Here is a 15,244-nt window from a genome sequence, read left to right on the forward strand (position 1 = left end):
GGCTCAAAGCCTGGTTGAAATGCTTGCCTCAGTTTCTGTTGTTTCCCTCTGCATACTTGCTCCTAATTAAGGAGACAAAACATCTGCCTCTTGGTAGCTCGCACGTCTTTTTTTCTCCAACTCCGTGTGAAGAGCTTTAGGGCTTGAGCCATGAAGGAAAATAATGCTGATGTTGGGATGCAGTTTTATACTGTGCAGAAGAACATATTCTTCCATTTATTTTCCAACTTCCAAATCTAAAACAGATTTTTCTGTATGCAGGTAGTCTTGGGAAATGGGGTATCAGTGAAGGGTATGTAACACTTGAGGTGTGAGGGATCGTGTCTGGCAGAGGGCCAGAGTTATCTGATGAATGAGACCATGATTAATTAGAGGATAAACAGTGATTGCTATGGAAAAAATTCTGAAATGAGCAATCCAGATGGAGAACAACAACTATTTTAAGTTAGTTGGAGTAAAAATTAGTTCAGACTTAACTTGTGCAGTTGTTGGCTGTCATAACAACTCAGAGTAGTTCTTGATATTAACGAACTAACCTTGGGCCTTTGCTTCATGTCATCTACCCACTTGAGTGAGGCACTGTAAAAAGACGTACTGATGCGAGTGAAAACACTCCTGTGTGCTAATACGTTTTAATTTGAGCTAATTACTTTTTAGTTAACTAACACCAGTGCTAACACCTTTAGCAAAGTTTTTTTTGCCCTCAAAGCAGTCAGAATTTAGTTTTTCCACAATCATCTCCACCGTTTTTGAGCCTCAGAGCTGTGCATTAAAGAAATGCCCCCTTTGCAAAGCCTTTATCTGACTAGCTAAAGACATGCTTGGCCAGGCTGGGAGACCAGATCAAACCAGGAAAACCAGCTTAGACCACCTTAGGCTGGTTTAAGTTGCCTTTCAGGGCTTTTTTTAGTTGCCACAATTTTTTCTGCTGCTAGCAACATGTGCTTTGTCTACTGTAGCTTATGAAGGCCTTGAACTTTCTCCATCAAGTGGAAAACTATCACTCACCTTGCCAATTTTTGTAGATCTCTGATAAGTAAATGTCAGTCGGGTATCATCACACTGATGTCCCTGTGGGAATGCTGCTTACAGTTCATTCAACACCTCTGGCGCGGGGAACAAGCACTGGAAATCAAACGACTGACCTATACAGATATCAAAGGTTGTTGTTGATCAGGTTTGCATAAATAGATGGTTTGTCAGTGTAACAGAAGTGCTCCAGACTCACACATGCTGCAGCTCAGATTAGGGCTGAATGTCACAATTTGCCACATTATTAGAAAATGCAATACATTTTACAACAGTTTTGAATGTGGCTCACCCAATCTTCGAATAATAATAAACAGTAAGAATAACGATATTGTGATGATATGCCATTGCCGTAATATAAAATTCCTGAGACAGTGATATAAGATTTGCTCATACCACCCCAGCTTGTTCTATTTGATATGATGTTAATTTGACAGGTACGCAGGCTGTTTAATGTTTGCATGGATTACTGGCAGTGTACAGCACTTTGAAGGCCATAAGCAGCCCGCTGCCAGGACGAACCCTTGAGTTCTGCATCATCCATCACAGGACCCAAGGCCTACATGAGCCTGATTTGGTTAATGCTGTTCTCTTCTGCTTGGCTCATTCTCTCATCATGGCATATTTGTCCAAGGCTGTTCTTTGTGTTTAATTGTTTTAAATTCACACACTTTGAATATAAAGAAATTTGTCTGCGCCAATTTTGTACTAGTATTTTAGTTTCCTGCTTTCCAAAGCATGTCATATTGTACTGTAGTCAAGTCAAGTCAAGTGGTTTTTATTGTCGTTTCAACCATATACAGTTAGTACAGTACACAGCAAAACGAGACAACGTTCCTCCAGGACCATGGTGCTACATAAAAACGACAAAGGACCAACATAGGACCACATGAGACAACACAATGAAATAAAATACCTATATAAACTACCTATATATACCTATATAAAGTGCATGTGCAAACATGTGCAAAAAGTACAGGACAGTACAACAAATTTCTGACAATGAACAGGACAATAGACAGTGCAGCGCCGATCAGTACTCAGTAGTGCAAAAAGATGACAGTTTCTAAAATGTAAACATAACATACTATGAGATAATGTTCTATGCACATAGCAGTTATTGAGGTAGCAGACAGTTATAAAGTGACAGTAATTAAAGTGCAACTCAGGACACGTGTGTGTGTGTGTGTGTCAAACCAGTCTCTGAGTATTGAGGAGTCTGATGGCTTGGGGAAGAAGCTGTTACACAGTCTGGCCGTGAGGGCCCGAATGCTTCGGTACCTCTTGCCAGGCGGGAGGAGGGTAAAGAGTTTGTGTGAGGGGTGTGTGGGGTCAGTCCACAATGCTGGTTGCGTTCTGTGGATACAGTGTTTTTTGTAAATGTCTTTGATGGAGGGAAGAGAGACCCCAATGATCTTCTCAGCTGTCATCACTATCCTCTGCAGGGCTTTGCGGTCCGAAACGGTGCAAGTCCCAAACCAGGCAGTGATGCAGCTGCTCAGGATGCTCTCAATAGTCCCTCTATAGAATGTAGTGAGGATGGGGGTTGGGAGATGTGCTTTCCTCAGCCTTCGAAGAAAGTAGAGACGCTGCTGGGCTTTCTTGGTGATAGAGCTGGTGTTGAGGGACCAACACCAGCTCTAGTGGACTGTGATCCATGGACAGGTGTTAAACACGTTTTAGGGCGTTTCTTCAAGTAAAAGCACTTTTGGCCCTGTGAAGTGTTAAAAATGTAAATAAAAACTAACCTTCTCTCTTAATAGAGCTGTGAATCACCAATTTTCTTCATGATAAGATATATACAGTGAACGCATATATTATGATATATATTATGATTCACTGCGTCACGAGCCATCATGTTATAATCTAGCTGCAGCAAACACGCAAGTTTGACGAGCGTCCCCGCACAAGAGTGTGCATCAGCCAGGAGATGATTCGATCTCTTCTCGGTCACTTCACGCAACTCAAAGACGCGGCGCTGACCATAAAGAGAAATGCCAGTTTTGGAATTTATTTTCATAACCAGCTTCCTTATTATTTTAACTTTAATAAACGATGCTTTAAATATATAACGCCGGGGTGTTTCATTGCAAAACAAAATGCGGCACAATAATTTTTTATCTTGATTATCTTGTTTTCATAATCGTTGGAAGCGAAAATCGTAATTGAAAAGCTCACTAGTTTATTTAACTTGTCAACTAACATTGTCCAACAGTGTATATGCAGATGTTTCTTCAACTTCAGGCACTTTCATGTCACACAGGTTTATTTTTATTAACACTAACTGATATCCTCATTTATTTTAGACTTTCCAGACTCTCAATATTAAACTACAAAAATACATTTTTTAAACGGATAATCTACACAAACATTGCAAAACATCTAAACAATTTCAGTATTGTTTGAAAATTATTTCTTTCAATTTTATTTGAATTTATGACTGTCCCACGTTTGATATTGAAAGGTCTGGTGTGGTTCAGTGAAGATACATTGTGAGGGCTGTGTGGAATCCTCTTTGAACAATATTGGTGATTATAATAAGCTGAAAAGTAAAACTTGATGAAGAAATGTTCCTGTTTTTTTGACCATGTCTCTTCTCTACAGGTGGCCTACATGCGGATGTAATGTATGGCGGTCCAGAGAGCATCTCAAAACAGACAGATTCTCCAGTTTAACATCGTATGGCAGCACTTTATTTCAATGAAACAGTCATGATGTCATAGGCTGTAAACACCTATGTAAATGCAAGATAGGCCTAATTAAAACCTACATTATTGTATAAAACACTTTTATGTTGTTTTTTCTTTAACACTTTACAATAAGATTCTGTTTGTTAACATAAGTAAACACAATAGGTATCACAAATTAACAAGGAACTGTTTTATTTTAATTATAAAATTAGTAATTTATGAAAATACATATTTTCTTTGTTATTCCATGTTAAGTAATGTAAATGACTAATGTTAACAAGTACATCCTTATTGTAATGTGTTACCTTTTTGTGTGATACAATGACATTTTTCCCTGATGTGCTGGCTTTGCTTAAAACGGCATTGTTTGTCGTGCATTAAAAACGACACTCATTTCTAAGTCTCCATGTGCTCTTCAAGGAATAGTTCACCCAAAAAGGAAATTTATGTCATTTGCTCACTCTCATGTTGTTCGACTTTCCGTCTAATGATAACACAAAGACAGCAACGTGGGAGACCTGGGTTCAGATCCCCGCATTGAAACCAGGAAGTAATCGCGGTCGGTTAATCGGTGACGTGCGTGATTCGTAGGTTGTATTTTTCCCTCTTACATTGCATTTTTACTCCACTGATGGTCAGATTTAGGTTTAGATTTGGGATTTAGTTTATAAAATATGCATTTCTCTTCACTGTATTACAGCCTGTACAGCTGAAAACATCTAATTTCACAACTTGTTTTTGGCGCCCCTCTGTGGACATTTCACCTGGAGGTCACATGTTCCCATACGCCATACACCAGTAACTGCTTTGGCCACTGGGGGCAGTGTTTTGTATTTCAGTAAGTTAAAATTCAACCTACTGTTTCTGATTTTACTGTGAGCTCAGTCTGGAAATACAAAGCGTGAATTTTTTTTATATATCTAGACCAGTCATTTGCCATATAATAACCATGAATCAGGATTTGGTCTGTCAAGCTTAAATGATAAAAAGCACTACAAAAGTAGACTTCGAATACAGCACATGGTTCCTATGGATAATGATGCTTTTCTGGTGCTTTGTTGTCATTTTGTTGCTTCATAGCCTTAGTATCATTCACTTTCATTATGTAGAAATGTGTGACCAGAATATTTTGTGTAAGATAAAAAAAAAATGTGTAGGTTTGGAACAACATTAGGATGAGTAAATATATATTGTTAATTGTTTGTTGATAATGCCTAATGCATTAACTATGTTAACGAATGGACCTTATTGTAAAGTGTTACCGCTCTTGGTTCACTTTCTATATTAGGAATAGTGTACTTTGCCAGAAATAAAAAAACATGTATTCGTTAGCAGCAGTTTGCAGTCCAGGAAGTGACAGGAAACGCTTGTGTTCCCAGAGCTCCTTGAGCTTAATAACACATGCTTATGGCAGGTGGGAACACACTTTACCTTTAAAAAAACTTCTGCATGTCATCGTCAGGGTAATTTTTTTTTTCTGTGGAAGGTCTAGAAATATCTCTATTCACTTAGCTCGAAGTTTAAAACAGTTAATAGGTCTAACTTTTTTTGTTGGGATGATAAATAAGGGCAAAACAAACAAAAAAGGTTTGGAGGAGGGAAACATACCAAGTCTAAAGACCAGAATCCCATAGAGACAAGCGGATGGGCTCTTTTGACAGAAATGTTGTTTCTAGACTAACAAAGGATGTCCATGCATCCTACTCTGGTAAATGACATGGTGTGAGTTGAAGATGTGTATAAGGCTAGTGACTGGGATATAGAGGTTGCTGAGGTGGCACTGGAGGGATGAATAAGCTAATTAAGCACATGTGCTGCTGAACTGTCATTGGCCTCTCAAGTCTATGAACACCGCACAGGACTAGATTATTAATTGTACGAAGCCATGAATGACATACATTTTTCTTTGACATTTCATTAGGGCCACTTAAGAAATACAGACATCACCTGTCAATCAAATCTAGATTGTGTATGCGCATTAGCTACAAGTCGGGAAAATTGGGTTTTGAACGTGATCTGAGGTAATGAATCACAATTTATGATTGCATTATTGTCCGATTTTATTGCTGATTTGAAATGTCTTTTTGACCAACCGTTTTGGAGATTTCAAGTAGATTGGAGCTTCTCTGGCATGACTGGAAAAGGTCTTTGGGGAGCGTTACAAAGTGACTTGCTAGAAAGACTTTGGTTTAGCTCAAATCACACAATAAAATCCTATTTTTCGGGCATGCATGTTCTAGATAAAAACTGACAGGTAATGTCTATATCAAAAGGTGATTGGCTCTTATACCTGTAATTCTTATGAAGCTTTTCACACCTGGGTTGTGTGTCCCTTTCTGCATATCACGGTGCCTTTTTGTGGCCCTCGTCAGCAGTGGCGGATTTAAGCATGGGCGGCATCTTGCGGGGGTGGGGGCAGCACGAGTCAAATTTGGGGGCGCGTTGAAGCAGGTTTCTTTCCAGGGCGCCAAACAAGCTAGAACCGCTACTGCTCTTCAGCCAGTTGCGGCCCCTTTCGGCATAACGCAGCAGCCCCTTTCAGGTTAGCGCCGCCTGTTCGGCCCTGTTTCGTGGCCTGCCCACCGGGAAAAGTCCCTGTTCTCCTAATGGCCAGTCCGCCCCTGTAAGATGACGTTGTTGCTCGTGTACTAAAAAGAATGAGCCCATTTACATGCACAGCAATGCACTGATTTCTCCCCAAAATCAGCTTATTTAAAAATCTGACAAAGCAAATCCGCGTTTATATGACATTTGAAATAATCACATTATTCTGCACTGTTGACCTCAAAGTGTAAACAGACAGGTGCACTAAGGATGGGTGATACTACATATTTTCTAATAATTTAAAGTCCATTATCGTCGATACCAATACTGATACTTCTATTAAATAGCTTTTTTTTCTTGATTTCTTGGTATAAAATTGGTCATTTCAAATATAATATTTTGTCACAATTCAACTCATATTTTTTTTGAGCCTAAACTGAAAATGATTAGACTTCTGTTTTGTTTAACCTTAAAAAAATTAACCATTTCACTACAGTAACTATAGTTTAACCATGGGATTTATCAGACAAAACAAACATGGTCACTACAATGTTACTTTAATAAAACCATTGTAAACTACTTAGGCAAGGCAAGTTTATTTATATAGCACATTTCATACACAATGGTAATTCAAAGTGCTTTACATAGAAGAGATTAAAATAAGAATAATTGAAACAGTTTAGAATATAAAATAAAATAAAATACAGTACAAACAGTCGGACACACAGTGGCACAGTGCTCATTCAGTAAATGCACAGCTAAACAGATGTGTTTTGAGTCTGGATTTGAATGTGACTACTGTAGGAGCACATCTGATCTCTCCTGGAAGCTGGTTCCAGCTGTGGCTGGCATAATAGCTAAAAGCAGACTCTCCTTGCTTAGAGTGAACCCTTGGTATTTCTAGCTGATGTGATCCTAATGATCTGAGTGATCTGTTGGGTTTATATTCAGTGAGCATATCTGCAATATATTGAGGTCCTAGCCCATTGAGTGATTTATATACCAGTAATAATACTTTAAAATCAATCCTAAATGTAACTGGGAGCCAGTGTAAAGACCTGAGGACTACTTATTAACAACAATTACACACAAACTCATTCTAAGAAATGTCACCTTTAGATATGTTGTTATTTAGCATGAATTTACTCCAGAAGCAGTTTCAGTGATCCCTCTTGTTTGAACGAGTCTTGTCTGCTTGTGTCTTTCAGTATTTATGCATGTTAAGATGAGCGGAAGAAGAAATAGTTCCCATCCTGCACTAGTATTTGCTAATATCCTTTTTATTTCACTTTGAAGCTTATGATTATTCTTCATGTTCATGGGAACCAAATAAAAACATCCCTAGTTAAAAAAAATAATAATTAGAATCGATATTTTTGTGTGAGGATTTATATTTTTGATACAACATCAGTATCGGAAGTATCGATACTTTAGGATCAATCCGCCCAACCCAAAAGCACACAACATGTATGCAAATTGGATACCACAGGAATCGGCACAATGGGCAAAAATCGACTTGTGTAGATCAGTTTATGACCAGTTAGACATTTATGACCTTACACCGATGAAGGAAAGCTGTTTAATGTGTTTACATGACCACACACTCTGTCGGCTTATTAAGCATAATTGGTGTAAGATGAATGTAAGCACGCTCATTGATGGACAATACACTCTTGCTATATTACAAACACACCCCAAAGCCCCAGTTCTCTAGCAGTGTGAGTCATTTTGAGTGGATTTTTTCCATGCCAGTGGACACATTTCCATTCCTACAGCTGCCGTGTTCTGCATTACCATTTCTCCCATTCATTAGTATACCAGAGACCCATATCTCTCATACAGTTTCTGTTCAAATAAAACAGGAAACCGTGTTTGCTGCATTGGTTACTGGTCTTGTAAAATGGTCTCATTGTCTTTGGCTATTAAAAGGCTAAATAAAGGTATTTCAATGGGTTTTGCTTACTGCAGCCAGATTTGACAGTATTAACACCATAATATATTAAACGTCCTTGGTTCGAAAATGCCCAAACACATTTTAAATTAATTTTGTTTATTTTATTGTTGGCTGTCCAAAGCCTGGTTGGGCTCGGTGAATTGTTTTTTCTTTGGCTGTGTTGTACAAACACGCAGTAGCTGCTTCACTCAGTGCCTAATTTAGGGGAAACCAAATTTTCCAACAGGCTACACTCCATCAAAGCCTCGCTGCTTGTCTGTGGAGATGTTTCCAGTGCAGGCCGTGGGGATTCTGTGTTCAGTTCCTCTGAGTAACACAGTTAGTGGAGCTTTCTCATTGCACCGTGTCTCTGACAGCACATGTGTTTTTGACAAATGACAGCCCTGAAGCAAAGTTTGTGCTTCTGATAGACGCCTGCAAATGCTTTGGGAACTAGTTTGCAGTTGTATTATTATTTGCTTTTTTTGTCCAAAAGTCTGAGGCCACTTTCAAAAATGTTTCTATTTTACATTCTAATTTAATCATTTATTATTTTATTATTATTATTATTATGACAAATTATTTGAGCATCATGACAGTTTGAGTGAATTGTCCCCCTTCCGCTTTAATGGCAGTATGCACTCAAGCTGGCATGTCCACATGTTTGTGTTAAACCTGATGATCATGTTGTCCAGCATGAGTTGAGGATGTTGTGTCCTTGATGGTTTCATACATTTTTTTACAGGTTTCTCAAAAAAAAAAAAAAAAAAAGCATAATTTATTTAATGACTTATTAAAAGGTATTGAAACACTTTCCTTCCACATTGAAAACATAAGTGTAAGCAAGTTTTAAACATATTGTTCCAGGTACATTTAGATATTTGTCCAAGTTGTGTACACTTACACGTATAAATATATGTGTTTTATTTTTCAATGTTAGGTATTTTACTACAGATACTTATGTTTGTTTTACCACTTGACATTGATTTGGTGGACAACAGTTTTTCAGATATTAATAATGTTTTCACAAATGTAAAAAATAATTTTCTTAAGAAATAATAAAATATTTTTTTAAGATATTCAACTTTTAATGAACTTTTATTTTATTTTATTACTGTCTCAGAACTGTTAGATCACATAGATTTTGACTTTAAGCCCCAGAAGAAATATAAAAATGACTTTGAGAAATTGAAAACATGTTTATCATAGTGGAGGTCTATTTAAGTAGATGTTTGTGTGAAAAAAATGAGTTACACCATTGACCCATGGTCAGCCGGAAGTGTCATACTGTGTAGAAGCACCATAACATGTCATGTCTGCTTTTGCAATTGTGTTTTATCTTGCACTCGCTTGTTATGACACTATCGGTTAGGTTTAAGGTTTAGGGTACGGGGATCTGTTTTGTTGATTAAAAACTTGATAGAGCATTAACCTTCAAAACCTCATCTGTGTCACGGTCCTATCCCCTTGTCTGAAGAGACCGAGACATCATCGTTCCCTGTCTGTCTTGCGTTACATGTATGTTCTTTGTGTTGCGGTGTTGCATTCTAATTTGTTCAAATCAATGTATATAAGAAGCTGTCTGCCTTTTAAAAAGAGTCTTTGTATCAAGAGCAATATATATGTATATATACAGTATAAGGCACATATGATCGACTTAGCAAAAGGTCTTGGCCAAATTGCAGCTTAAACTGGAGAAGAAAGACAGGAAGGACCATTGTACAGGCATGTAAAGCAATCAATCACAGTTTGAATGATTAATTTATGTTTGAAGCAAGGTTATCTAAGATAAATTATGCTGTAATAACAGACAGACGTGTAAAATTGGATTTAATTAACGGCACAGTAGTCTGTGCGAGCAATCGCACAGAAGACATCAACAAATGTTCCCGTGTAGACCAATACAGTAAGTATTTAGAAAAATACTATTTCACTGACATAACTAAGAAAACAAAGCAGATTAAAAGGTTTAAGTTAACAGTCTACTTACTATTACATTCCTCAAACAAAACTCTGTATTAAAAAATGGTGTATTTTAAATTTGTATTGTTAATAAGTTAAAAATCAGTTAAACTACCACGCAATTTGATTGCACTAGTATAACAAAATTGTTGTTTATGTAATACAATGTATCACCTGACAAGTCAAAGTACAATAGTCAGAGTGTTTAGAAGATAGTATTGTGTGAGGAAAGGAGTTAAAAGTAAATGTTTATGAACTGATAATCTACCGTTTTACTTGCAATTTGTGCAAATGTGAATAAAAGTCATTGTTGTTAGGCCTCACATGTTCATTTCTCCAGGAAACTTCTGCGATACGTGCAACGAGCCATGTAAACAATATTTAGCAAGAATGCAGGTATACTAATGGGATTCTGTGAGTACACGTTATTATTAGGGCTGTCGATTTAACGCGTTAATTCAGTGCGAAAAAATTGACAAAATATAACGCGTTAAAAAAAATTTATGCAATTAATCACACTGCCCCGGACCATAATAGGGAAGATTCCTGAGAAATGCAAGCTTGTAGTACCACCTGTTTACTCCAGAGGGCAGTAAGTGAAATTTCAGCTGTATGAGCAACACACAGTTTATACAGTGAAGAAAACACTTCAGTAGGCAGAACAACACAAACATGTGTTACATTCTTGCGTTCAGAACACTTGAAGGAGGGCAAATGTGAAATAAGGGATCTCAAGATGTGTTTAAGATTATTAAACTATATTTAACTTGACACAGTGACCTGAAAATTTTATGTTTATGATGCGACGCACCCGAGACACTACACAAGCATGCCTGATGCAGGTGTTCATTGGCGGGTCCTTAAACAAGCCCTCATAATAAATCTCCAACTGATTGACAAATTCACTTGCGAAATGGATTACTGTGAACTGTGTGACAATGATTGACTTATGATCAATAATATGGTAGTAAACAATACATTGTAATCTAAAGATGCTTTTTGTATTGTCTTATTAATGATTAACTCTTCTGCCACAAGAATGTAATGCATTTTAATTATCTGAATATTTTTATTTTATATATATATATATATATATATATATATATATATATATATATATATATATATATATATATATATATATATATATATATATATATATTTTATTTTTATTTATTTTTTTATTTAAAGATAACTATGTATAATTATTAGGGCCGGGACTCGATTAAAAAAATTTATCTAATTAATTAGAGGCTTTGTAATTAATTAATCGAAATTAATCGCATTTTAATTGCATAAATATTTGACCTGAGAACAGTGAGAAGTAATTTTTTTCACATGGATTTTTAGTATACCATTGAATAATGACTGAATACATAAGCTTAAGCAACAAAATATTGTTTATTTTTGTATTATGTTTTGCGTTGATGTGATACTTGAGGCTCGATGTACTGCGGCGAAATCCTTGTTGCATAGCTTGCACACAACCATGCTCTTATCGACGCTTCCATCCGTTCGTTTTTTATAACAACATTTCCCATCCACGGGGCCAACCAAAGCGGTCTCGTCAGCTTCTTCGTTCATGTTCACTGTGGTTTGTTGTTGTCTGAAGTCATGAACGCTAGTTGGTGCTCCAGTATAATCGGTCCGCCGAAACTCATCCAGTGAGAAACGTTCCGCGGTGCAAAAATTAAAATGCGTAAAACGTGTTATTTTTTGTGTAATTAATTAATCTTAATTAACGCGTTAAAGTCTGTAATTAATCTAAATTAACACGTTAAAGTCCCGGCTCTAATAATTATATATTGATATTAATATGTATAATCTTTATATATTGAAATATTGTTATATGAGGGGGTTTCTCAGCAAATATTTGTATATGCGATTAATCACGATTAATTAATCGGGACACCATGTAATTTGATTAAAAAAAATAATCAATTGACAGCCCTAGTTATTATAAACACAATTTTGTTTCCAGGAGACTTATAAAAAAAACACGCTTTGACCCATGTATGCTACATCAAACCAGCCAATCACTTTAGCACTTATTAGTACAGAAAGCGTTTTCCAGGTTTTTACATCAGATGTTAGCAAATGGACTGGGGTTAGTCTGGCTGAGACTAATGATGACTTATGATACTGTCTAGGTGGGCAGATCACTCGGTTTTGGAACAGAGCTTCTTCAGAGTCTTCTCGAGTGTTGCAGTATAACCATGTTCCCCAACGTAGAGCTCAGTTTTAAACTTCTTTCACTGCACTTTCCAACTTGCCATCCTCTTCCAGTCCTGCTCTTCTCTCAAATCATTTACAAGAGTCTGCAGGCCTTCTCTCCCGGTGCTCTCTGTCCTTAGCTTTGCATCCCCTGTGTCTCATTAGGGCTGTCAACTAGCGTGTCTCGTCCACAGTACTGGCCCTACAGAAATGCCAAGCCTGCAGGCGAACCTCTGGTCACAGTAGTGATTTGCAAACTCAAGGTGAATTCAGCTTTGTTTGGCTTCATTAACAGATGCCATAATGAAATAAACCTGCAGTGCAAGCAATGTGAATTTAAACTCATCCTACTTTAGATGCCAACAGGGGGGCACAAAACCCTTTACTACTTCAGCAGAAAAATATTTAAACATTTGGTTTAGTCTGCATCAGCCTGTTGTTGAACTTTCTGCCTTGATTGCTTGAAATTTGTGATGATTTGTCTCTAAAAGTGCCAGTGATTCAGACAGAGAAGTTAGCTGACAAAAAAATGGAAGACATGTCGAGAGACAAAGATAAGAGAATGATTTACACAGTTTAGCCTTGAGGTATACAAATAGAGCCCTCTTACCTGTAGAAAGAGGAATATTATTTTAAAAAGATCAACTAAGCCTACTAAGTTCTGCTGAACTGAGCTCTAGTCACAATCACAACGCTCTCAAATTTAAAGTCTGCATTCGGCCCTATTTTATGCGTCATATCATTAGAATTAGTCCTTAGATTAAAAGGAATTGTTCAACCCAAAATAAAAATTTTAATTAATTTCTCACTACCTTGTCATTCCAAACCACTATGCTATCTTATGTAAGAAACTCCTATGTTAGATGCTATTTATTGATTTCCGTTCTAAACACTACATGCTGAGATGTTGCACAGAAGCACTGCTTCTAGATATCATGTTGCGTAGTCCACCAGAACCAACACAAAGCAATGTCTACAGCGCTTTTGGGGTGGCTGCGGGATTCACCAACTGACATTCAAGGCATGCCGCACACCACCTGTGAACATCCCCTCAGATTGAACCAAGCCTTGGTAAATGGAGGTTTGATTACAGCCTGAATACACCAAGCCATGGTGTGTATTCCTCTTAATACTCACAGGTATCAGGTATGCTCCTGCTCGATTGGGGGCGGTCTGTGGTGCTTCGGGGACCCAGACCAATGTCTCCACCTTTATCGTGGGGCATCGGTCCTGGAAATACCCAGGTTCCCTGCAGCTCCAGCAGACCAATCCAGACTTCATGCACACACCTGTGGCAGAGGATTCACCAGCCTGTTGTGGAAAGCGGAGAGGGTTAAGGAAAGCCAATGGGATGAATGGTCCATGGGACCAGGGAACCAGTTTTGGGAAAGGAATTCCCCTTTTCTGGGGAATAGGAACAGCGACGCAGGGGTGGTGGCACTGGTCTCATTCCGCCATCCCTTTTGGTAGTTGGTTGATCAGCTGCTCCAGCACCACCAAGTCAACAACAGTCATGGTGTTGCTTTCTACTGCCAGCAACCACTACCGGCAGGAGTCATGGAGCTGTTGGGCAAAGGCAAATGTCAAATGTCAGTGAGCAGAAGCACAGGTGACCACCCACTGGGACTCTGGTCATCTTGCTGCTTCCGACGCACACTCAAACGGCTCTACGAATGCCTCCGGGTCATCCTCCGGCCCCAACATAGCGAGCATGAATTGGGTCATTGCAGGGGCGGCGGCCAGGGTTGTGCCAGTGGAAGCCCCCTTGGGTATCAAGCTCCGTAGCAGCTGCCGGTCCTCTGCTTGAGCCTGATGGATAACCTAGAATCACTGCTCCTGTTCCTGTCGCAGCTCAAGCAGAGCTTGATGTTGCGTTTAGTGGATGCTGGCAAGGGTCTCAATCATTTTGGAAAAGGGCGAGGGCTCCATGACGGCACAACTTCCTCCAAATTCCTGCACCACTGTGGCAAGTTCTCTTACTCTCTTGAAGGAGGAAGCGACGGCCGGGTAAATTTCCAACATACGTCTGTATTTTTAACACCTTGTAGTGTCACAACTGGTTTGCTTTTCAGCACAACATATAAACACACAGATCAATTCTGTGCGTGCATCTCTCTCTCCCTTCCGGTGGTCTGGATTGCTCTTGCAAATGCAAATATAAAACAGCTGAGAAATCAGCCACAGGTGTAACTCCTTAACTCTCTCATCTCCTGATCTCGTTCTTCATTCACCAAATCAGTACTCGACCACACCTCCACAGTAACCCTTTAAGAAAAACTGTATCATACCAGTTCCACATCACTTTAAACTTTTTACTTCATAATGTATTTCTCCTGTTATACTTGAATCAGTGCACCTGTCTATTTAACATGCTATATTATTGTAAGAGAAACTCCTCACAAGGCAGTTCATGTCAGTCACCTTTAATGTCTCCACAATATAATACAAAATAATATTTCTCTCCCACTTTTCTCTCCCGGACGGGCGCTTGACCACGCCCCCACTGCCACATACCCCCACCGCCCGACGCAGGCCGGCCTGTCTACCACTCCCGGCGACAGCCATCTGCACCCCCGGTCTGTGGACCACCTTGAATTTAAAGGGCTGGAGGGCCAGATACCAACGGGTGATCTGGGCGTTAGTATCTTTCATGCGATGGAGCCACTGCAGTGGGGCGTGATCCGAGCAGAGGGTGAAGGCCCGCCCCAGCAGGTAGTAACGGAGGGTAAGGACCGCCCACTTGATGGCCAAACACTCCTTCTCCACGGTGCTGTACTTAGTCTCCCTTAAGGAGAGCTTACGGCTAATGTACAGCACCGGGCGCTCCTCTCCCTCCACCACCTGCGAGAGTATGGCCCCCAGCCCTCTGTCT

At 38.9% G+C, this 15,244-nt stretch overlaps 2 protein-coding genes across 7 annotated transcripts in view; both read left to right on the forward strand.

Annotated features, from left to right (window-relative positions):
* ube3d (ubiquitin protein ligase E3D) overlaps window positions 1-3,831 on the forward strand; it is a 37,332-nt gene extending 33,501 nt beyond the window's left edge. For 5 of the 6 annotated variants that reach the window (XM_052146754.1, XM_052146755.1, XM_052146752.1 and 2 more), the window contains one exon: window positions 3,634-3,830. In XM_052146754.1, the coding sequence (XP_052002714.1) occupies window positions 3,634-3,654 (21 nt within the window). In that variant the 3' untranslated portion in view covers window positions 3,655-3,830. Of the gene's footprint in view, window positions 1-3,633 lie in introns of all 6 variants that reach the window. The other variant, XM_052146756.1, reaches the window with a different exon arrangement.
* The window catches only part of LOC127657834 (dual specificity protein kinase Ttk-like), a 465,704-nt gene that overhangs the window by 35,378 nt on the left and 415,082 nt on the right, over window positions 1-15,244 (forward strand). The gene's annotated exons all lie outside the window — the stretch shown is intronic.

Source organism: Xyrauchen texanus, chromosome 17 (genome assembly GCF_025860055.1).
Source record: "Xyrauchen texanus isolate HMW12.3.18 chromosome 17, RBS_HiC_50CHRs, whole genome shotgun sequence".
Lineage (NCBI taxonomy): Eukaryota > Metazoa > Chordata > Actinopteri > Cypriniformes > Catostomidae > Xyrauchen > Xyrauchen texanus.